Raw genomic sequence first — 25278 nt, 5'->3', positions numbered from 1 at the left:
CAGAAGAAAATCCTGGAGAAGGACCGCGATGGACTGCAAAAAGTACAAATGAGATTGAAGTGGATAGAGCACCGTTCACGGAAGAGAGTGTGTATGAACAGCTTGAAAAGCTAAAGGTGGATAAAGCCATGGGACCGGATGGGATCCACCCCAGGATATTGAGGGAGCTCAGAGAGGTTCTGGCGGGTCCTCTTAAAGATTTAACATATTCTTGCAGACGGGAGAGGTTCCGAGGGACTGGAGAACTGCGGAGGTGGTCCCTCTTCACAAGAGTGGTGATAGGGAAGAAGCTGGAAACTACAGGCCGGTAAGCCTCACTTCAGTTATTGGAAAAGTAATGGAAGCAATACTGAAGGAAAGGATAGTGAATTTCCTGGAAGCCAATAAGTTGCAAGATCCGAGACAACATGGTTTTACCAAAGGGAAATCGTGCCAAACGAATCTCATTGAGTTCTTTGATTGGGTGACAGGAGAATTGAATCAGGGACGAGCTATGGACGTAATCTACTTAGATTTCAGCAAAGCTTTTGACACGGTTCCCCACAGGAGGCTCTTAAATAAACTGGAGGGGCTGAAGATAGGACCTGAAGTGGTGAACTGGATTAGGAACTGGTTGATGAACAGAAGCCAGAGGGTGGTGGTGAATGGAATTCGCTCGGAGGAGGGAAAGGTGAGTAGTGGTGTGCCTCAGGGATCGGTGCTGGGACCGATTCTGTTCAATATATTTGTGAGTGACATTGCCGAAGGGTTAGAAGGTAAAGTTTGCCTATTTGCGGATGATACTAAGATCTGTAACAGAGTGGACACCCGGGAGGGAGTGGAAAACAAGAAAAAGGATCTGAGGAAGCTAGAAGAATGGTCTAAGGTTTGGCAATTAAAATTCAATGCGAAGAAATGCAAAGTGATGCACTTAGGGAATAGAAATCCTCGGGAGATGTATGTGTTAGGCGGGGAGAATCTGATAGGTACGGACGGGGAGAGGGATCTTGGGGTGATAGTATCTGAGGATCTGAAGGTGACGAAACAGTGTGGCAAGGCGGTGGCCGTAGCTAGAAGGTTGTTAGGCTGTATAGAGAGAGGTGTGACCAGCAGAAGAAAGGAGGTGTTGATGCCCCTGTATAAGTCGTTGGTGAGGCCCCACCTAGAGTATTGTGTTCAGTTTTGGAGGCCGTACCTTGCAAAGGATGTAAAAAGAATTGAAGCGGTGCAAAGAAAAGCTACGAGAATGGTAAGGGATTTGCGTTACAAGACGTATGAGCAGAGACTTGATGACCTGAACATGTATACTCTGGAAGAAAGGAGAAACAGGGGTGATATGATACAGACGTTCAAATATTTGAAAAGTATTAATCCGCAAATGAACCTTTTCCGGAAGTGCGAAGGCGGCAGAACGAGAGGACATGAAATGAGATTGAAGGGGGGCAGACTCAAGAAAAATGTCAGGAAGTATTTTTTCATGGAGAGAGTAGTGGATGCTTGGAATGCCCTCCCGTGGGAGGTGGTGGAAATGAAAATGGTAACAGAATTCAAACACGCGTGGGATAAACATAAAGGAATCCTGTTCAGAAGGAATGGATCCTAAGGAGCTTAGCCGAGATTGGGTGGCAGAGCCGGTGGCGGGAGGCGGGGATAGTGCTGGGCAGCAGGGGCATAGCTACGGGTGGGCCTGGGTGGGCCCAGGCCCACCCAATCTGAGCTTAGGCCCGCCCAGTTTTCCCTGCTCCTTCAATCAGTGCACATAGCCCCGCAGCCACTGCCGACAGAAAGAAGAATGCATTTTGGACTTGGAGAGCAGCACCAGGTATCGCCGCCCCCCCCAGCCTTCCAATCCCCCCCCCCCCCAAGCCTTCCAATCCCCCGATAGCGTCAGCGGGGAAAGCAGTACACATGCTGCTTTAGACCTGCCCCCATAAGCCTGTTTCTTTCTCCTTCAACTTCCTATTCCGTGTAGGCGGGAAGTTGACGGAGAGAGAAGGGCTTCCAGGCAGGGACAGGACTAAAGCACTGTTTGTACTGCTTTCTCAAATTTGGTCCAAAGCATGAGTGAGCTGCAATTCACATAGAAAAACAAAATCAGCTCACACTTTGGGATCAATTGACTGCATTTCGTTCTTTGGCTGACTTCACTTTCCTTGTTGCGTTTTCTGACCTTGTGCTGTTGAGTCCCTCTGTTCTTGCTCCTTTACAGATGAAATCTAGCAGAGGAGGAAGCAGCAGGTAAGAAGTACTGTTCTCCTGCTGAGTGGAAGATATTGCACAGGGGTGGGAGAATAGACAGACTTCTTTGATTAGTCTTAGCCCTGATCTCCCACTCTTCCCCTCCCCCCCCCCCCCCCCCCCCCACATTCCTTCTGATAGCAACTGACTTTCCAAAGCCAAAATCTACCTTAGAAGCCTGTGCACTAGCACACCTGAGAGTGCTTCTCCTAAACATTTGGACCCTAGGCAGTGACTAGTTTGCCTATGCCTTAATCCTGCCCTGTTACTGTATGGCGGGATGTGCCTCTCTTTTATCTAGGGGTTTTAAGAACAACAGCAGCGGATCTGCTGAACCCACAGTTTTGAATGGGAATCGGCAGGGAAGTCAGGTGAAGGATTAAAAGTGATAAAAGATCAACTGTGTTTAGGAGAGGTGGAAGATGCAGAGTGGTTAAAAGGTTAATTGCATACAGGACCTGAAGCAAAAGTAAAAAGTGGGAAGTGAAAAGCTGGAACTAACAGGTCCTTAGGAGCGAAAGTTTTAAAGCAACAGTAGTTGAAGAGACTGAAATTTATGAGACTGTTACTGGGACTGTGGTTAGGAGCAGAAATACGTTGTTGTATTTATGGTATAAATTACAATACAACAACAACATTGTTGCATTTACAGGGTTGCATCTTTGTTAAAAAAAACCCAATGTATTACTTATTAAATAGAAGGGTTTGTTAATCCTCAGGTCTGAACTGCATATATGTGTATATATATATATATATATATATATATATATAAAAATTTTGCACTTTATTTAATTTGTGCACGTTATAATGTAGGAATGAATGAGAGAATGTATGTAGAAGTTTGTACAAAAGGTGATACATAGGATGTAAAAAAACACACATTTAAGAACATATGTAAGAACATATTTAAGAATATATATTTAAGGAAATTTCATAAATAAAAAAATCGAAAAGATTATTAATTATTCATATTTATATAGTGATCGTGCAGTGAATATAGTTTTATCCAGAACAGAGATACAGAGCCTGTAACTTTATACAAGATGGCTCACAGCTCTGGGAAGCTAATGTTTACTATTCACTTTCATACCAGATTGCAAAAAGTTGGAATCCACTACCTATGGAATTGAGATCAATCACCAGCTATATGGTTTTTTTTTTTGTAGAAGTTTGAAAACGTTTATTTTTTATTGTATACATTCCTAAAGTAAGACTTTATTTAAGTTTAGTTTTTGTATCTCTGTGTAAAAATATATATTTACATAGATACTTCCCAATTAGGGAGTCATCAGTTGGAACCCTCAATCCTGGGAAGCTAAACAGGAAACTAGATAACCATCCTTTTGAAGGTATTTTAAAGGCAAGCTAATGTTTAACCATGTAGACGCTCATAGGAATATTATGGGCATCTACACAGTTAACGCACAGTTAGGGTTTTGCTTTAGTTTGGGGAGGGGCAGTGATGACATTTTTGGCCCACCCACTTTGATCTCAGGCCCGCCCTAAATTGCCTGTCTGGCTACGCCACTGCTGGGCAGACTTATATGGTCTGTGCCAGAGCCGGTGGTGGGAGGCGGGGCTGGTGGTTGGAAGGCGGGGATAGTGCTGGGCAGACTTATACGGTCTGTGCCCTGAAGAGGACAGGTACAAATCAAAGTAGGGTATACACAAAAAGTAGCACATATGAGTTTATCTTGTTGGGCAGACTGGATGGACCATGCAGGTCTTTTTCTGCCGTCATTTACTATGTTACTATGTTTTGTCTGATTTTTATTTTTATTTAAAGACACCTGATCTACTGTGGTCTCTTTTGCAACCTCACTATCGGGATACCCTATCTTCCTTGTTTTGGTGATATCTTTGAAAGATACCTTATTCCGAACCATGCACTTTTGAGCAACTATCAGCCTTCCCCCAGTTTTTATTTTAAAAGCTGCTCTATCTCCTTTTTAAATGCCGATGTCAGCAGCCTGGTCCCACCCTGGTTAAAGTTGACTCCTGCAAACCATGCAATAAGGGACCCCCTTGTGATTTTTTTGGAATTATGCAGGACTGGTTTTCCCATTGCCTTCTCCTGAGGCATGAAGGGTTAAGTGACCTGCCCAAGGCTACATAGAACCACCATGTGATCTGAACGTGGGCCACTGCTGTAACAATTAGGCTACTCCTCTGCTCCCCAATCTTTTTACAAGGTGCCAAATATATTTTTACATTTTGTAGCTATTTTTGATCCAGACAGGATTATCTGCCTTATTTTCGAAAGAGAAAGACGCCCATATTTCGACCCAAATCGGGAGATGGGCGTCTTTCTCCCGTGGGCGCCCAAATCGGTATAATCGAAAGCGGATTTTGGGCGTCTTCAACTGCAATCTGTCGCGGAAATGGCCAAAGTTGACAGGGGCGTGTCGGAGGCGTGGTGAAGGTGGGACTGGGGCGTGTTTATCGGCCGAGCAGAGATGGGTGCCTTCGGCTGATAATTGAAAAAAGAAAGGCGTTTTTAGCGCGAATTTGGGTCACTTTTTTTGGACCCTTTTTTTTCACGACAAGTCCCAAAAAAGTGCCCTAAATGACCAGATGACCACCGGAGGGAATCGGGGATGACCACCCCTGACTCCCCCAGTGGTCACTAACCCCCTCCCACCCAAAAAAAAACAACTTTACAAACTTTTTTTTTCCAGCCTGTATGCCAGCCTCAAATGTCATACCCAGCTCCATCACAGCAGTATGCAGGTCCCTGGAGCAGTTGTTAGTGGGTGCAGTGGACCTCAGCCAGGTGGACCCAGGCCCATCCCCCCCTACCTGTTACACTTGTGGTGGTAAATGGGAGCCCTCCAAACCGCCCCCCAAAACCCACTGTACCCACATCTAGGTGCGCCCCTTCAGCCATAAGTGCTATGGTAATGGTGTAGATTTGTGGAGAGTGGGTTTTGGGGGGGATTTGGGGGGCTTAGCACCCAAGGGAAGGGAGCTATGGACTTCAGAGGTAGTTAACTTTTTTTTAAATTGTTACAAGTGCCCCTTAGGGTGCCCGGTTGGTGTCCTGACATGTGAGGGGGACCAGTGCACTACGAATCCTGGCCCCTCCCACAACCCAATGCCTTGGATTTGTTCGTTTTTGAGCTGGGCGCCTTTGGTTTCCATTATCGCTGAAAAACGATACCGCCCAGCTCAAATCCGCACAAATCCGATGCATTTGGCTGGCACAAACCATATTATCGGAAAAAAGATGGACGCCCATTTTTTTTCGAAAATACAGTTTGTCCCACCCCTTCACGTACCCGTTCTCCGAGATAGATGCCCATGGAGATGGGCATTCGCGTTCGATTATGCCCCTCCACATGTCTTATAATTTGTAAAAGTTGAAGATTTTAGGGTTGTTGCTCTCATCTTTATTAAAAACTACCAAGTTGTTTTTTAGCTTCATGAGAAAACAAATTGATCCATTAATGTAAAAGCAGTATAAAAAAAAAGAAGTTTAACCATGTTAGTTAAATCATGCAGTCATAATAAGTTGTAAACAGTTACCCATTTCAAAACTCCCATCAATGACACCAACTATAGATGTTGGAATATTAAATCTTCTTTCAATCTGTGTGATGGAACTTTTCATATAGCTTCCAGATAGTGCTTTTGCAAAGTAACATAATGAAAGTGCAACCACAAAGATCTGAAAAACAGAAAAGCAAAATAATTATAATTAAAAATATTAATTCCTTTGCAGAGAAAAGAATACTTCCTGATTTGGAGTGCCTCATGAGGTACCATTTATCAGCAGAAGCAAATTTGACTGTCCATTTCCTCTCAGTACTTTAAAGAGGTCAATATTTCATATTACTTATGTATACAACCTGCCTTGGGGTAACAAACTTCAACTACTTAATATACCTCAATAAACAAGTTTGTTAAATTGTAAAGTTATACCACATCTACTTCTCCTGTAAATAACCTATTAAATAATAGGAACCTCAAATCTCCCGATGGGGGCAACACAACAACTTTTAAACCCACTATCACTGCTGGGAGTCCATTCCTATCATTGGTTCTAGAGGGGAAAAAAAGAACCAGTGTAAAAAAAAACCTCCAGTCATATGGAGAAAAAGAACTGATTCCAAAAAATCCCCATATATTTATAAAACAGGAAAAAATGAATGAGTATACTTTATATTATACAGCAGTGGGTGTTGACTGCATAAGTCCTTTTTAATTTAATTTACTAGGCCATAGAATAGCTAACTTTTGCCCACTATGGAGGTATTTCTATAAGGAGCCCCCTAAATTTAGGTGACATATATGTGTCCATATAAGTTGAAATGACAATAATCTAGCTATGAGCTATTCTATATGTAGCTGCTGAATCTCAGAGGGCCTTGCAAGCTTTACTATTAACCATGGCTGAATACCTCAAGCTCACAGCTCACCCCTGAGCTCATAGTCAATTAAATTAACCTTATCTCCAAAGTTCTAAACTATGGAGAGGGATGGTAAGTAAAAAGGATTTTGAGACCCAGTAACCAGACAGATGGTAAGTATTCAATTCAATTTAGGACTTATATACCACTAATATCTCCTGTTTAGGGTTCAGTGCAGTTTACAGTATAATGTTGTACAGTGATATATAGTGTGGTTATGGTCTGTTTTAAAGCTGCTATTTCAAAAGTTTGTATGGAAGTCAAAGATCGGTGAGTATTATATAGCAGTCTTTGGGAAGAAGACGGTATTTAGCTTCTTCCAGAAGCTGAGGTAGCTATTCTCTACTCTGATAGACAGAGGGAGTGAGTTCCATAATGTGGTACCTCCTACAGAGAAAAGCTAGTTAAAGATCTTCTGAGATCAGATTCATTTGTGGAACTGAGGGGCTAGGATCACTTGCAGGTTTATTTTCGAAAGAGGACGCCCATCTTTCAACATAAATCAGAAGATGGGCGTCCTTCTCGCAGGGTCGCCCAAATCGGCATAATCGATAGCCGATTTTGGGTGTCCTCAACTGTTTTCCGTCGCGGGGATGACCAGAGTTCACGGGGGGTGTGTGAGGCGTAGTGAAGGTGGGACTGGGGCGTGCCTAACACATGGCATCTTCGACCGATAATGGAAAAAAGAAGGGCATCCCTGATGAACACTTGGATGACTTTACCTGGTCCTTTTTTTCTTACGACCAAGTCACAAAAATGTGCCCTAAATAACCAGATGACCATTGGAGGGAATTGGGGATGACCTCCCCTTACTCCCCCAGTGGTCACTAACCCCCTCTCACCCAAAACAAATTTTAAAAATATTTGTCCAGCCTCCATGCCAGCCTCAAATATCATACCCAGCTCCATGACAGCAGTATGCAGGTCCCTGGAGCATTTTTAGTGGGTACAGTGCACTTCAGGCAGGCGGACCCAGGCCCATCCCCCCCTACCTGTTACACTTGTGGTGGTAAATGTTAGCTCTTCAAAACCCACCACAAACCCACTGTACCCACATGTAGGTGCCCCCTTCACCCATAAGGGCTATGGTAGTGATGTACAGTTGTGGAGAGTGGGTTTGGGGAGCTCATCACACAAGGCAAGGGAGCTATGCACCTGGGAGCAATTTCTGAAGTCCATTGCAGTGCCCCCTAGGGTGCCCGGTTGGTGTCTTGGCATGTCAGGGGGACCAGTGCACTATGAATACTGGCTCCTCCCATGACCAAATGGCTTGGATTTGGTCATTTCTGAGATGGGTGTCCTCGGTTTCCATTATCGCCAAAAATCAGGGATGACCATCTCTAAAGACGACCATCTCTAAGGTAGACCTAAATTTCACGACCGTATTATCGAAACCAAAGATGGACGCCCATCTTGTTTCGATAATATGGGTTTCCCCGCCCCTTCGCCGGGATGTCTTGCGAGGACGTCCTCAGGAAAACATGGGCGCCCCTTTCGATTATGCCTCTCTTGTTCTTTTAGTCTTTTGGAGTGAACGATGCAGCTGCGCCCCCCCCCCCCCCCCCCCCGGGTGCAGGGCACGGCGCCCTCCCTCCGGAACGCCCCCCCCCCCCCGAAATGCACCCTACCTTTCAGTGGGGGGCAGGCGGGAGGGCCGATCCGCCCCCCAGTGCACGTCACTGGGAGCTGCGTCGGCTCTGCTGCTTCCCTGCTTTCTCTGCCCCGGAACAGGAATTAACCTGTTCCGGGGCAGAAAGAGCAGGGAACCAGCGAGCTGACACCCCCCCCCCCCCAGTGCGTGCACCCGGGGCGGACCGCCCCACCCCCCCTTCCTACGCCACTGATCAGGAGTACAGAGGTAGCACCTTGAAGGACCTCGAAGATTAGGCAGGCAGCTTTAAACTTAGTTTGTTCAGCTGTTTGTAACCTGTGTTCTGAATGATCTGTAGGGTTTTTTTTTAATATTTGCTCTTAATGCCTAGAAATAGGGCATTGCAGTATGTCCAGGTGCTGTAGAATAAGCATTTGTACCAGTAGTGTAAAGGCTCTTTGATCAAAGAGCAGTGGCGTACCAGGGGGGGGGGGGCGGTGGGGGCGGTCCACTCCGGGTGCACGCCGCTGGGGGGGGTGCCGCGCATCTGTCGACTTCACTCGTTCCCTGCTCCCTCTGCCCTGGAATGGGTTACTTCCTGTTCCAGGGCAGAGGGAGCAGGGAACGAGTGAAGTCGACAGGCGTGTAGCACCCCCCCAGCAGGTAAAGATGCACCCGGGGGGGGGGGGGGGGGGTGTCGTTTCGCCAGGAAAAGGTTCCGTTGTTTCGCCGCTGGGGGGGTGCCGCGCATCTGTCGGAAACGCTCGTTCCCTGCTCCCTCTGCCCTGGAACAGGAAGTAACCCGTTCCGGGGCAGAGGGAGCAGGGAACGAGCGTTGCCGACAGACACGCGGCACCCCTCCAGCTGGTAAAGATGCACCAGGGGGTGTCCGTCATTTCACCGGGGGGTCGCGCTGCACCCGGGGGGGGGGGGCGCATTGGCGATCTGTCCCGGGTGTCAGCGACCCTAGGAACGCCACTGTCAAAGAGTGACCTGATTAGATGAAGTGTTTTTTTCCATGGTTGGTTGATGTGGAGGGGCATAATCGAAAGGTCGTCCAAGTATGAATTAGGACGTCCTCACGAAATCGTGCAAAATCAGGCATGTATAATCGAAAAATAGTATGGACGTTCTTCGACATTCGATTATCGCAGTTCCAAACGACCAAATGAGGGACGCACAAAGGTTAGTAAAAAGGGCACCCTTACACTTTCAATTATCGCAGGTGAAAATGACCAAATCAGAAAGTATAGTAAAAGAATGTACATAGTTGCTCCGCAAGTACAGTGCATGCAGGTCTGGACATCCAGGTACGGGAAATATGAGGAACGTTCATAAGCGTAAAGTACAGGAGGATCATGCTGGTCCACCGAATATTCCTCATATTTCCCTTATCTGGATGTCCGGAACTGCATGCACTGTACCTACGGATCATGCAGCTTTATGCATATTGTGTATATGTGAAAAGGTTCGCATTCTTCATACTGATCTATATAAGGCAAGCTCCACACGCACCAAGGGCCCGCATGCATAACAACCATTCATGCACGTCAGGGACGTCTATGCTTACGACGGCGTTCACGTGCTGACTCGACCATATATGGGATGGTAATCCATATATGGAGCTGTGCACGAAACAACGTCCGTCACGCAAGGGCGTCCATATAAGGCGCTTGTTTTCCAATGCTTATTCACTGAGAAATATAGAGGAGCTCCGTAGAGAGCCCAATTTCAGTGAGGCCGAGAGCCTGCTGCTGGCACCGGCACCGGCTGTTCATCCACCACCACCTGCCCCCCAGGATACAGGCAATGAGAGCCTGGTCCCGCATAAGGGACAGGCTGGAAAGGTAAGTGTTTGTCCCCCACCCCCATCAGGTCCCCCTCCTGTAGCTACACATATAAGAGCTCCGTCATCAATGTAAGCACTAACTGGAGTCTGCATTCAAGGATAATGAGTAATATGTGTACATGCACAATCCTATAATATAATTCTCACCTCCAACGTTCTGTGCCTGGGACCGTGGATCCGGTGGTCTGCGAGGCACCATCAGTGATGTCCCATCTCACGCCCCTCCCACAATCTGACATTCCCCCTCACGCCCCTCCCACACTCCGCCCCCCTCCACGTAACCTAACCGCCCTCACGCCACTCCCACCCAGTTCAAAACTCCGCCCTCAAAAAAACGCTGCCGCCCTCCCTCCCCAACATTCGGACTGTCAAGAGATCGGAGAGGACGAAGAGGGAGGGCGGCGAGACGGCGCGACTGGTGAATCGGAATACAGGGGGGAGGGAAACAGCAGTGGGTCCGACCGTCGGAGACAACGAAGAGGGACAGCGGCGAGACGGCGAGAGCCGAGGTAAGCAAGGAAGCACATTGGTTGATCTCGGTTTCCACTCCCCTACACAGCCGTCATTCCTATACACTAAAAAAACAAAACAAAACTATGAGCTGTTGCTTCACACTGTCGTTTTTACATTGAGGGAGGGAGGGAGGGAGGATGTGTCGGAGGGGGAGGGGGGACCCTGCAACTGGGAAAAAGGGAGGGAGGGGAGGTAAGCAAGGAAGCACATTGGTTAATCTCTGTTTCCACTCCCCTACGAAGCCGTCATTCGTATACACAAAAAAAAAAGCCAAACTAGGAGCTGCTGCTTCACACTGTCGTTATTAAATTAAGGGAGGGACAGATGGGGGCGGGAGGGGAGGGGGGACCCTGCAACTGGGAAAAAGGGAGGGAGGGAGGGGGACCCCCTGCAACTGGGACGGAGGGGGGACCCTGCAACTGGGAGACAGACCGGGGGGGGGGGGCGCCACCCTGGAACTGGGTGGGAGGGGGGGGGGGACCCTGGCACATACTCTCATTCTCACACACTCGCACCCAGTCTCACTCTCTCTCTGTCACACACACACACACACTCGCACATTCACTCTCTCTCACACAGTCACTCTCACACACACTAGCACTCGTTTCCTTTAAAACAGAAACGGGCCTTTTTTACTAGTCAGTAATAAAATGTATGTACTACAAAGGAAAACCATTCCCACATCCCTACAATAATGCATACAAACGGTACTTTCTGGCCTCATGGCCACCTCTATGACATCATCTGTACCAATGGAATGCCCCCCCCAACAGTGTTGTGCCTCTCTGCTATTTGATTTACAAATGAATTTGTGTGCTGAAGGCAAGAAGGGCCATCCCCTGACTCCTGCTGTACAAACTTACATCTTGCAGAAGGTTTGGAGTCCCTGCGCAGGTGGTTCCGTCGTGTAAGGCGGGAGAGCCCTGACATCATCAGGGCAGTGCGACGGCACCTGAGGGCTCGGCTTAAGTATTACAAACAGGACACCTGTACTCATTTGTAAATGTATTTATAGAATAATGCAAATGTACTGTACAATATCACTTTTCATGTGGCTAATAGCCAACTAGTAAGTCATAACACCTCTGTCCCAGATCAAGGCCTCTGGTTGCAGGTGCACTCCCATGAGTGTGGCTGCAACTTCCAATGAACCTCCTTGCGATGAATGAGATGACATGCCTCACTTTAGTGTCCCCCTTTCTGGGGTGGGTGGATACTGTTTCCTGGTAGTCCTGCCTGAGGTCCTACTTTTAGTGGATGTCATTGCCTCATATTAAAGTTATGTGCTAAACCCCCTCCCCCCCTCAAAAAAAAAAAAACAATACAAAGAACAAAAACAGGTCAGCGAACCCTAGTCACATATCATAATGCAAACATGCTGGTCACCAATGAGTGTGGTCTGCCAACATGTCCTGTGTGTTCTGTGTCAGATCAGCTTCCAGGTTTCCCTGTCATGTCATATGACGCATCTCAGTCCCCATGGGTATAGGCCACGCCTCACCACAGCTTTCCCCATCCCCCGCCTCAGGCCACCCAGCTCCTGCACTATGCAAGCCATGTTGCATGTGGTGATCTCAACTACAATTGTTTTACATACACAGGGCTCCAGCAGGAGGAGGAGGCGGACGAGGAGGGCCAGCAGGAGGAGGAGGAGGCAGCCGAGGAGGGCCAGCAGGAGGAGGAGGAGGCAGGCGACGAGGCCCAGCAGGAGGAGGGGGTCCTTATCATCGATGAAGCCATTATGGAGGAGCCCTCACCACCTGCAGCTCCATCCCCTGGTCCAGCTCCATCCCCTGGCCCAGCTCCAGCTCCTGGGCCAGCTCCAGCTCCTGGGCCACCTCCAGCCCCTGGGCCAGCTCCAGCCCTGCACCTCCTGCAGCAGCTGGTAGATGGCCAGAATCAGGTGCTGCAGGAGCTCACAGCCATAAGGCAGGGTAATGAGCAGCTCCACAGGCCACTGAGGGTGCTTCTGGTGCTGCTCATTACCCTGCTACAAAGGGCAGTACACACAGTTTGTGGCCGCCCTTCAAAGGCTTTGGGGGTTTGGGGGGTGGTGGAGGGATTTGTAGGGTTGGTGGGGATTTGTAGGGTTTGGGGGGGGGGGGGGAAATGTGTCCCCATTTTTCAATAAATATATGTTTTCTTTATTGCATATAACAGGGTGTGTGTGTCTGTACCTTGTGCATTACATATTATCAAATGCTGGTGTTGATGTGAGAGGAGGCAGCAATATGCATTGCATGAAATGTGAAGTGTGAAAGAGAAATGTGATGCATATCTGTGATAATCGTGGCCATACAGAAGCCCACCTGTTCATTCCAACCTGCATGGCCGTATGTGCAGGGGGGGGGGGGGGGGAGGCTGTGTGGCCATTACTGTTGAGGAACACAAATGGCCATCCAGCCTCTCTCCCTCCCCCTTACCATAGAGCCCCACAGCACAGAGTGCTGTAAATAATAGATTTGTTGTCTAGCACTGGTGATCTGCCAAGTAGAAACTTGCAGAAAACCCTAGGTAGCGCATAGACGATGTTTGCTCTCTGATCACCAGACACCCTTACCCACAACCAAACCACACTGGTGGGGGCCACGAAGGAGCTACAAACAGCTGGCTCATCTTACATTCAGTGCATCAGCAATGGTATATAGTGCTGAAGAGAAAAGGGAATAGAGTGTTAAAAACATTACATGGATGGTTACTTCAGCACAATTGCAATATAATACAACATGTACACAAGGGCACAGGCTAGGGAACATAAATAAATATGTTTCTACTTATTTGGATTCTGCTCACACGTTTTTCAGTAGTAGCTCAAGGTGAGTTACATTCAGGTATTCTGGGTATTTCTCTGTCCCAGGATGGGTCTAAGTTTGTACCTGAGGCAATGGAGGGTTAAGTGACTTGCCCAAGATCACAAGGAGCAGCAGTGGGAATTGAACTGGCAACCTTTGGATTACAAGGGTGGTGCTCTAACCACTAGGCCACTGCAGTCACCAGGCTGTAGCCACCTGCAAGTAATTTGGGTTGGGACCTGTAACCACAAACCCTCTCCCTCACCATGACTTCAGGGCTCAGTAGGCAGTACCTGTGGCCACCTTGAAACTAGTTTGCAGGCTACATGATAGAAATGTTGTTGTTCCATAACTATGGAGGATTGTAGGACTGTGTTTGATAATGTGGTAAAGACATTCATTGCATATATTAAGCCCCCCTCCCCCTCCCAGCACACTTCAGAATGGGTAGGTACTTCATAAATGGGGACTGGGATTCACCACATAAAGAAGGATGGAACCTACCGGGAAGCAGTACAGCAGCTACAACAGCTGGAGCACAGCATTGAGGACCTACGGCAAAACCACACAGTACAGCCCTGATGGTCTCCAACCATAACTGCTACAACCACTGCACAGCAACCTGGTGAAAAGAGAGGTAACAGTTGAATGCACAGTACATACATGTGAATGGAGAGTCCTTGATCATGAGCAGAAAGAGAAGATGTGGCTGAGAAGTATGAGCTTACCTTGAACTTCTGTTGCAAGATTGTGTACATGATTGGTGTGTCTCTTATCTCCCGGACCAGTAACTCGATTTCTGCAGCAGTCAAATGACCCTTACCGGTGGGGCGCTTGCTTTGGTGCCATTGTACCAATCTCTTCGCTCCCACAGACTGGCTGCTACAACCACGCACAGAGAATGGGAGACAGTAAGGGAGCAGCTCAAGGGATGTGGAAGAGTGCAAACGGAAGTGGTGGCCGCCGCCAAAATTAAGAACCCCCAAAATAAACAGTTGTAGTAAAGCATACAGTGGCAAACACAAAGGTTACTATAAGTGAAGCTAAAACGCTTTGAAATACCAACGCATAATGTAAAGAAAAACCGGAAAGGGGCAAGCACAGAGAATGGCGTTTTAAAGGGCCATCAGTAAAGGGTATGCAGCTGTGAACGCCCATAGTTCTCCTCCCATAATCGAAATCACGCGGCCCAAATCACTAGAGCATGTGCGGACGTTTAGGGATTTTGTGCATAATCGAAATTAGTATGCACATGTCAGGCCCGCTTATCCCGTTCCTACATGGGCTTCTCTGGCGAGTATTTAGGCGTTCTCCGTATTTTTGAAACTTATTCGTATCATGGCACCACGGCAGCCTCTGACCCGCAAGGGTAATTTTAGTGATGGCGAATTGGAGCTACTGGTCCAGGAGATCGAGAGAAGACACAGCAATCTCTTTGCTCCCACAGGCCAGAGGCTCGCTGCCACTACAAAGCAGCGGGAATGGGAGGCGGTAAGGGACCGGCTGAATGCAGTCTTTCATTGTGGGCGAGACGTGGAAGACTGTAAACGTAAGTGGCGCAAGCTGAGGCGGGATGTGAGGAGGAAGGCTGGTGCCAACCCCCCAGCAGATGACACCGGTAACCTCATCCCCTTGGGGCACAGGATTCATGGCCTCTTACCCCAGGAGGGGATCCATGGGATCGGGGCCCTTGACACCTCAAGACAGCCTGAGGGCTCAGGCAGGTTGACCATTATGAAGCTGGGGTATCTGTTGTGTTGCACGACACTGTGTTACACAAGTGGGGGACAGGAGGAGGGAGGTGGGGGGAGGAGGGAGGTGGGGTTTGGAGTTTCAGCAATGTGTGTCTCTGTGTTGAAGTGTAGACTAAAAGGCAGTGGTGTGCTGGAGCCGGCTCGCAAGTTCCGGTTGTTAAATTTTGCCCGGACTTGCAAGCCGGTTGTTGGAAAGGGCGAGCTGGCTCTCCCTCCCTCCGGATCCGGTCCCTCACCGATCCTACCTTGACCATCGAATTCTTCGGGGCAGGCAATGTTGCCTGCCCGCTGCTATCGCTGACTCTCCCCCGCTGCCTGTTTGCACTTTAAAAATGGCCGCCGAGACTTCCAGAGGCAGCCTTGCGAGACTTCTGTAAGTCTCGGCGGCCATTTTGAAGCGTGATCGGGCGGCGGAGGAGAGTCAGCGATGGCAGTGGGCAGGCAACACTGCCTGCCCCGAAGAATTTGATGGCCAAGGTAGGGTCGGTGAGGGACCAGATCTGGAGGGAGGGAGGAAGCAGGAGAATTTGCGGAACAAGTCGGGAGGGGGTGGCAGGGGAGAGAAGGGAGCTGCTGGTGCATACTGGACATGGGTGCATGCTGGACATGGGTGGATCATGGAGGGCAGGAGAGGGTCACTGCTGAACATGGGTGGATGGAGGGCAGGGGAGAGGAGGGTCTCTGGGTATGGGTGCATGGAGGGCAGGGGAGAGGAGGGTCACTGCTGGACATGGGTGGATAGAGGGCAGGGGAGAGAAGGGTCGCTGGGTATGGGTGCATGCAGGGCAGGGGAGAGAAGGGTCGCTGGAGATGGGTGGATGCAGGGCAGGGGAGAGGAGGGGAGAGAGAAGAAATGCGGGACATGGATGGAGGGGAGGGAAGAGCGAGGAAGGAGATGAGATAAGGGAAAAGGAAGAGAGGAGAAAAACTGCACATGGATGAATAGGCAGAAGCTGAGGACCAGAAATGAAGAAGAAAGGAGGAAAGGAAAGAAAATAATGGAAAGGAAGCCCTGGAAACGGAGTTAAGAGGCCAGATAGCAGCAGAATCGGATACTGGGACAGCATGATCAGAAAAACAGTCACCAGACAACAAAGGTAGAAAAAAATCATTTTATTTTCATTGTAGTGTTTGGAATATGTTCACTTTGAGAATCAGGTGCTCAACATTAAAAGTTTATATTTATTACTTATTTATGGCATTTTATCCCACATTAAACATGAATTAGATTGGAACCTGGGATCATTTAATTTTTTTTTCCTGGAGAGAGTAATGCATTGCCCCCCCCTCCCCCCCCCCCCCGGCTATAGCCAGCTCTGCAATTTTGGGGGGTGCATCACTTTCCCCGTCCCCTCCTACCCCTCCCACTGTGTTCCTTTGCAGCTGGTGCTGCAAGAGAAGTCTGTTCACACTTCTCTGATGTGCTGCTCCCACTGTCAGGGGGGGGGGGGGGGGGCGCCGAGGTGGACCGGCGAGAGAGCCTGTTAAAATTTACCAGCACACCACTGCTAAAAGGCCACCTTTATGATTCTGCCTTCAACTCCTAACCACTGCTCACTTGCTCAGTACCCTTACTCACTAACCCCCTTAGTCATTCCCTTACCTCTTACTTGTCCTGTCTGTCTGTCTTCATTAGATTGTAAGCTCTATTTGATTAGTAGTAGTAGTGTGTGTAGGTTACCAGTGTTTCACAGCTTGGGGAACCTTCCCCACTCCCTCCTCTTTTCCCATCATCAAAGTCTGCATATTTCCTTCCCACACCTCTGTGCTGTAGCCACTGTGGCCCACATGCATTAAAGTACAGGAGCCAGCAACCTGGTTCATAAAGCAGTTCTAGGCAGTCTAGCAAGTCAGTAGTAAAAGAAGACATGCACAAATGTCCTTCACTTAAACAAATATACAACAGAAAGCTTGTCCAGAATTTGTGAGCGGTGTCCCTTCTCTTGGCTCTCTGTCCACCACCTCTACCCAGCTGCCTGTGGGTTGTCTTTCACATCGGTGCAATCCCATTCCTCCTCACCCTCTCTTTGCTGGGTCATCAAGTTGTGGGGCAATGTATATGAATGCTAAAAAACAAAAGTGGGTTATTTTCACCAACACACTTCCTCCCCTTTTGCTATACAGGTGATGACTCTGATGAGGCTGGCCCTAGTGCCTCCAGTCCCAGCAAAGCAGTACAGCAGCACTAGAGTCTCTACCTTCACACCTGCAGAAGCAGCAGTAGAGGATGTACCTGCAACCACCTGTAGCCTTTGCTGATGAAGATGTAGAAAGGGAGGCCACCTCATCGGCAGAGGCCATCCACCCAGAGGAGGCACTACTGCGTATGGCCACTGAATTGCTGCGGCACAATGTTGCACATGCACGAGCACCGGCAGCAAAAATTACAGCTGCAGCAGGACGCCCTCCAGGGCTCAGAGGGAGGCACACCAGAGGCACTCCATGAAGCGGTACAGGCCCAACATGCTTTACTCCAGCAACTCCAATGGCTGGAGCATAGCATTGAGAGCCTGCACCGTGACCTCACACCACAACTCCAGGCCTGATGCAGCACCAGAACTGGCGTCCACTCCCTCCAGTGCACAGCACCACCGGCTAAGAGGAGGACCTTCAGATCGTCCTGCCTCCCCAGCCACTGGTGCAGCACCCACCCCACCAGCTCCCTTCTGGTCCTGTGCACAGGTTGCAGCCCACAAGGTGGCCGGACTGCCACAGGGGCAGCCGAGCAGCAGGCTGCTGTGTGGATACAGAGGAGGACAGTGGGAGCAGCACATCAGAGGAGGTGTGAACAGAACTTCCCCTGCAGCACCAGCTGCAAAGGAACACAGTGGGAGGGGTAGGAAGGGACGGGGAAAGTGATGGGACATGCTGGAGTGTGAGGGTTAGTGGGAGGGGGTGGGGTGGTGGTGGTGGTGGTGGTGGGTTCGTAAATACTTATGTGATTGTTAGATGGGACATGCTGGAGGGTGAGGGTTGGTGGGAGGGGGTGGGGTGGTGGTGGTGTTCTGTAAATACTTATGTGATTGTTCGAATAAATGTGCACTTACTCTCACAGAAAACTTGTTTCAATGAGTCTTTGTCTGGCTCTGACCCCCAGCTGGCAGTGAGCTGTGCTCTGTGGGCGGCAGGTGGAGGGAGCTCCTCATCCCGGCTCATCTGGGGCCTGCTCCTCTGGTGGCTGTGGCTCTTCTGGGAGGGCCTGTCCTCTGCGCTGGGCCAAATTGTGTAACATGCAGCAGGCCATGAAGATGTTTGCCACCTTTTGGGGCTGTAGAGGAGCTCCCCTCCAAACCGGTCCAGACAGCGAAAACGGTTCTTGAGTAGTCCAAACGTCTGCTCAATGATCCCACGGGGTGCTGCAATGTCCGGCGTTGTATGTCTCTTCTGACCATGGTTGTGGGTTCGCCATGGGGGTCATGAGCCACGTCCTCTGTGGGTAGCCTCTGTCACCTTTGGGGAGCAGCAGAATGAGAAAGATGAGTGTGTGTTGTTTGGAGCAGGTACCTTGTGGTGATGGTGGTGGTTATAGTGGGTTGTGCAGGAGGTATAGTTTGGGCAGATCCATGCTGCACTTACCTAGTAGCCATCCACCAGGGAACTTCCCTCGCTCAAACCTCTGGAAGATGCCCGAGTACTGCAGGATATACGCATCATGAGTGGACCCTGGGTAGCGGGCACACACATCTATGATCTCCCCCTGGGCATCACACACCACTTGGGTGTGTGACAGGGGAACAAATAATGAAGCTTTTTGTCTTCATCTTGCTGTGCCTCTGGAACACTAAATTACTTGCTTTTAATAGCACCTGAGGGTATGAGGATACAGCATATATCCCAGTACAATGGAGTTGGCGTGCAAATCAGAATACCTTGTCTTTTGTAAGGATAACAACTTCCGTTATTTAACGCCAGTCACCTTAAATAATAATATAGTTCCAGATAGTGCCTCCCACTATCTTCTTTATCTGTAGCCTTAATTAATTGTAGATCTCTTAAGAGCACGTTTACATATATTTTGGACCTTTGTAACTTATATCAACTTGACTTATTTGCCATTACAGAGACATGGCTTTTATCAGGGAAGAATCTTATCTCTTTCAATGTCTACCCTCGGTTATTCGGTCAGTATTCGTCACATGTAGGGAGAAGAGGTGGGGGGTTGGCTCTAATATTTAAATCGGACTTTAAGGTTCAGGAAATCAGAGATCACAGACTTTCTTATCCTGAACTTCTTTTATTAAAAATTTAGTACAGCTAGGTCTACTTTCATGTAGCTACTTTACTACTGTGCTCCGTCCACTACGGCAGTGGGGGGGACCACATCTATCAATCACTTGCAGATGCTGCAATCAGGTTCCCAAATCTTTTAATATTAGGTGATTTTAATGTTCATCTAGATGACAAATCGAACCCGCGTTCAGCTAGATTTTCAAATTTTTACATGATATTGATCTAAAACAACATGTGAATGGATCACTCATATCGCGGGTCATACATTAGATTTGGTAATGACACACAAATTGGATAGTAAAATGTTCAAAAATCGTACTAACTCCGGTATCTTGGTCAGACCATTACCTTCTTCAATTCTACTTATTAATACCACAGTTATTACATAATGCTGAACCAGCTCAAATTAAAACCAGGAGTCTAAATAAATCGATTTGACATCTTTACCCTTCTTTAGCAAATAAGTTCCCACTAAATTTTGATACACACCCAATAGATGACCAAATCAAAATATGGAACCAAGTTCTTTCAGCAGCCCTTGACGATATTGCACCGGAAAAAACAATTAATATAAACAATGAAACGTTCCCAACCTTGGTACCATCCCAGGATTAAAATTATGTAAACAACAGGTACGTAGAGCTGAACGCCAATGGCGTAAGCATAAGACCGCAGAATTACAAGAAAGTGCAAACAGTGTAAAAAAATACTATTTATCACAATTAAAGGATGCTAAAACTACGTACTTCTCAAAAGAGATAAAGAAGCAGCCAGTTCGCAGAAAAAAACTGTTTCAAATTATGAAACTTTGACAACAATAACTAACGAAAAAGAGAGAATCGTCTACTAGTGACGCTGAAACTCTAGCAAGTTCTTTAGCTCTAAAATCGAGAAACTAAGAGCCCTCTTCCCAAGGGGTACCAAGGCTCGGTCATTCTGACACTCCCCAAGTTCACACTATTGTACCTTGGAAGTGATTTTGAATTCCGTCTGCCGATCATTATATACCTTGGTTGCAGGTTTATCTCCTACTTATAGTTCGTTGGATCCTATACCTTCTGCATGGTTGAAAAAAACACTCGCTAGAGAGTCCAGCAGTTTATGTACTCAAGTGGTCATGTTGAGCCTTTCTGATGGGATAGTTCCCACTATTTTGAAAGAAGCGCTAGTAAAAACCTAAGTCTAAAGAAAGCCTCATTGGATCCCTTATTACCTTCTAACTATAGACCAGTCTCTAATCTTCCTTTTCTATCCAAAGTTATAGAGACAGTAATATTTAGACAGTTGCAAACTTATGTAGATTCAAAAAATTTGTTACATCCCAGACAATCGGGTTTCAGGAAAGGTCACAGTACAGAGACTATTCTGACTTCACTGTTAAGTGAAATCCATGCAAAATTAGAACTCGGTTATATTGCCCTGGTAGTTTCATTAGATTTGTCTGCGGCCTTCGACCTAATCAATCACAACTTACTCATTGATAGATTGAGTGAGATTGGTATTTCAGGGACAACTATGAAATGGTTTATATCCTTCCTAACGAATCGTTCATTTAAAGTAGTTCAGCAGCAATCCTGTTCTAGATCCTACAACTTATCATGTGGAGTTCCTCAGGGCTCGGTCTTATCTCCACTACTGTTCAACCTATTCATCAGTCCCCTGGCGCTCCTCATTCAAACAATGGGTATAAGTTTTTACTCATATGCAGATGATTTTTTGCTTATCCATTATGTTAGACCATCGAACATAGATCTTACACCCATTCAAATATGCTTGGATAAAGTAGCAGACTGGTTGACAACACATCAGCTGGTACTGAACCCGGATAAGACTACTACATCTTGGATAGTAGGGCAAGGCACATATCCCTCTGTGGTACCTGTGCTATTTGGTCAGAATATTCCAACAGTTAAGTCTTTTAGATATCTCGGGGTCATTATTGATTCAGCATTGACCTTTGAGGAACAAGTATCCGATGTAGTGAAAAAATCTTTCTTTCATCTGAGACGGCTTCGGTCAGTCAGAAATTCAATAAGTAAGGACTCTCTCAAAACGCTGACATCGGCATATATTACTTCACGTTTAGACTACTGTAACATTGTATATGCTGGGATTACTCAAGCAAACTTAAAGCGATTACAAAGAATTCAAAATACAGCAGCACGTATGATCTGTAGGGCCCGGAGGGATGATCGAGCAACACCTTTATTGCATCATCTGCACTGGCTCCCGGTCGAAGCAAGAATAAAGTTTAAGGCTCTTGTCCTGACACACAAAGCCTTTCACACATTAAACCCTAGCTACTTGTCGAATTTAACAATCCCCTACACCGCTATGCGAACTCTCAGATCCCTAACAGATAACAGGTTAGTCATTCCCCCTCTTACTAAGGCTAGGTGGGAATCTACACGGAGATCGGCTTTTTTCTACCTGTCACCCTCCCTTTGGAATAGCCTTCCAAAGGAGATCAGATTAGAGAAATCTTATCTCCATTACCGAAAACTTCTGAAAACCTTTCTCTTTATAAGCTACGTAGAACAGAACTTAGCATAATAAGATAAGGTCAAAAAGACAAAGAAAAATGGGATAGCTTAACTGGATATTAGATTTTTAACTTGTATTGATTTATTATGTAGTTTATCTTGATTGCTGTGCTTTCCTGTCATGAATGGAATTCCTATGTCTGTTTATTTGTATATACCAATTTTTTTATATATATGTAAACCGTTCTGTTTTGCAGATGCAATAAGATACGGTATATAAATTAACATAAATAAATAAATAAATAAATGGAGTGAAAGGCTTTGTGGTTTCTGTAAGTGGCCTCTCGTGCCCGGGGGGGGGGGGGGGGGGTCTCAGTGCAACATGTGTGCAGTCTATCACACCTATGATTGACGGGAAGTGAGCTACAGCGTAGAAGGCAGCCATGTTGTTCTGCGGGGCCTGGGGGCTGCTGGGGAAGGTGATGTATTGAGAGGTGTGGGTAAGGAAAGCAGCAAGGAACTGGGTGAGACAGTTTGAAATAGAAGCCTGGGTGAGGACCTGTGTTAACAGCTAGTACAGACTGGAAACTCCCAGTGGCCAGACAGAGAGACGAGGCAGTGACTTTGAGGTGGACAGGGATGGGGTTATTCCTATGGGTCCTGGGCTGAAGGAGGGGTTGCAGCTGCTCACAAAGCTGCTGAATGGTCGCCCTATCGAAACGGTACCTTGTGAGATACTGCTGGTCAGTGAGGTCTAGGAAAGTGGGCGGGCCCTGAACACTCGGGGCCGTGAGTAGCTCCTGCGGTGTGTCCTCTTCCTCCACCATGCAAGCCACCAGTAAATTTAGTCCCTCCATTTCCCCACCAGTGCTCAACAACAACAACAAACAGAACCTGACTCCAACCACCGACAAACACGCTGCAATTGCAAGCACTCTCTCTGGCCACTCACTCGACAAACAGGAAATGACTGTGGTCACACACACAGCTGCAGCACTACAGAGGTAAGGGAATACAAATAGTAACTTGGGAACAGTGAATGGAGAGGGATAGGGGAGGGGATGGGGCAGATAGAGGAAGGGGTAGGGAAGGTGAAAAGGTAAAACACAGAAGACGCAGGTGGGGGTGAAAACGTTCAGACTAGGGCACACAGACAAAGGTAACAGGTACTGAACAAACTCTCAGCTTTCTCTCCAAACAACAATTCAGCTCTCCCAACAACAATCTCGCCACTCTCCAACTCCACATAATCGCTAATGGTCTAAAGACGATTTCGCCCTTACTCTGGTCACTTTTATTCAGGTCCAACTACTAACGCCCATGTCCTCACCCATGCAAAACCATTTCGCTATCCGTTATATGTTTGAAACGTCTATCTGGTAACGCCGCTCCTAACACGCCCTCGACACGCCCCTTATGATGTTGCCCATCAATGGGCGTTCGCGTGCAGAGAGTGTCTTTAAAGTCGTGTTTTGATTATTAGGTTTGGGCGCACTTTGGTCACGGAGACGTACATATGCCTTTTGGGGTCGCTTTTTGGACGCCTTTGACTTTCGAAAATAAGCAGGATAGGGTGCAAATGTTAGGGCACAGTCAAGGATGACTCCAAGCACTCTAGCTTCTGATTCATTTGGGAAGGTGGTGTTGTTTGGTAACATAGTAACATAGTAGATGACGGCAGAAAAAGACCTGCACGGTCCATCTAGTCTGCCCACGATAAACTCATATGTGTATACCTTACCTTGATTTGTACCTGTCTTTTTCAGGGCACAGACCGTATAAGTCTGTGCAGCAGTATTTCCCGCCTCCCAACCACCAGTCCCGCCTCCCTTCACCGGCTCCGGCACAGACCCCATATAAGTCTGCCCTCCCCCATCCTAGCCTCTCAACCACCAACCCCTCTTCCCCCCGCCACCCAATTTCAGCTAAGCTTCTGTGGATCCATTCCTTCTGCACAGGATTCCTTTATGCCTGTCCCACGCATGCTTGAATTCCGTTACTGTTTTCATCTCCACCACCTCCCGCGGGAGGGCATTCCAAGCGTTCACCACCCTCTCCGTGAAGAATACTTCCTGACATCTTTCCTGAGTCTGCCCCCCTTCAATCTCATTTCATGGCCTCTCGTTCTACCGCCTTCCCATCTCCGGAAAAGATTCGTTTGCGGATTAATACCTTTCAAATATTTGAACGTCTGTATCATATCACCCCTGTTCCTCCTTTCCTCCAGAGTATACATGTTCAGGTCAGCAAGTCTCTCTTCATACGTCTTGGAACGCAACTCCCATACCATCCTCGTAGCTTTTCTTTGTACCGCTTCCATTTTTTAACATCCTTCGCAAGGTACGGCCTCCAAAACTGAACACAATACTCCAGGTGGGGCCTCACCAGTCTTATACAGGGGAGGCCCCACCTGGAGTATTGTGTTCAGTTTTGGAGGTAGTGTAATTGAAGTTGTAATTGAAGTTGTAATCTCAGCTTCTGGGTTCCGGAGCCTTAGGATCTTGTTTTTTTGGGTGTTTAGTTTTCAGTTTATTTGTCAGGGCCCAGGTCTGAATGGTATCCATTTTGATTGTTGCCGATTGGGTTGGATCTTGATGTGAGGTTGTCAGAGGTAGGAGGAGCATGATGTCATCAGCATATGATAGTAGTAGTTCTCCTGCTCCCAGGGTTAGAGAGCTAAGGGAAGACATGAAGAAGTTGACAGGAGAAAGTGGGGACCCTTAGGGAACTCCACATTTCAAAATCCAGTATTTGGGTAGGTTTTTGTTTTGTTTCACTGAATAGCTTCTGTTTGAGAGGAATCCATTGAACCATTTGAGGACCGAACTGGTTATTTCAATCTGGTTCAGGCACTCCAATAGTAGTATGTGATCCACTGAATTGAACGCCGCTGAGACATCGAATTGAAGTAGTAGCACTTGGTCACCCTTACATAGGAGTTGTATGACATATGTTGTTAGTACTAGGAGCAGGGTCTCAGTGCTGTATGCAGATCTGAATCCGAATTGGGATTGGTGAAGTATGGAGAATGTGTCCAGATATTTGGAGAATTGTTTACTAATGTATGATTAAAGCATTTTTGAAAAGAGTGGTATGCTTGCCATAGGGTGATAGTTTACTGCTGATGCTGTGTCTAAACCTGAACCCTTTAATAGTGGTGTAAGAATGATTTTACCCATGTCTGAGGGAAGGGCGCCAGAGTTTAATAGACCATTAAGATGGTCAGTTAGCCATTTAATCATCTCAGGGTGGTTTGGAATAAGAATTCTGGGCAGAGGTCTAGGAGGCAGTTTGAATGTGAGCATTTTAATAGTAGAGATTTTACATCTTCAGTTGAAAGTGATTGGAAGAATTCCATAGTTGGTTTGCTTTAATTCCCTGATTTGAGTCTAAGGTGGAGTTGTATCTTAAGTCAAAGTCTTTTGAATTTTTTTCTTTTG

The 25278-nt window shown here is 47.4% G+C and overlaps 1 protein-coding gene across 3 annotated transcripts in view; it reads right to left on the bottom strand.

The window, feature by feature from the left end:
- LOC115479359 (solute carrier organic anion transporter family member 1B3-like) overlaps positions 1-25278 on the bottom strand; it is a 699693-nt gene that overhangs the window by 528441 nt on the left and 145974 nt on the right. For all 3 annotated transcript variants that reach the window (XM_030217247.1, XM_030217249.1, XM_030217248.1), the window contains one exon: positions 5743-5884. In XM_030217247.1, the coding sequence (XP_030073107.1) occupies positions 5743-5884 (142 nt within the window). The remainder of the gene's footprint in view (positions 1-5742; positions 5885-25278) is intronic.

The sequence above is a fragment of the Microcaecilia unicolor genome, chromosome 10, assembly GCF_901765095.1.
Source record: "Microcaecilia unicolor chromosome 10, aMicUni1.1, whole genome shotgun sequence".
NCBI classification, from domain to species: domain Eukaryota; kingdom Metazoa; phylum Chordata; class Amphibia; order Gymnophiona; family Siphonopidae; genus Microcaecilia; species Microcaecilia unicolor.
This window is presented reverse-complemented; position numbering and strand designations above follow the sequence as displayed.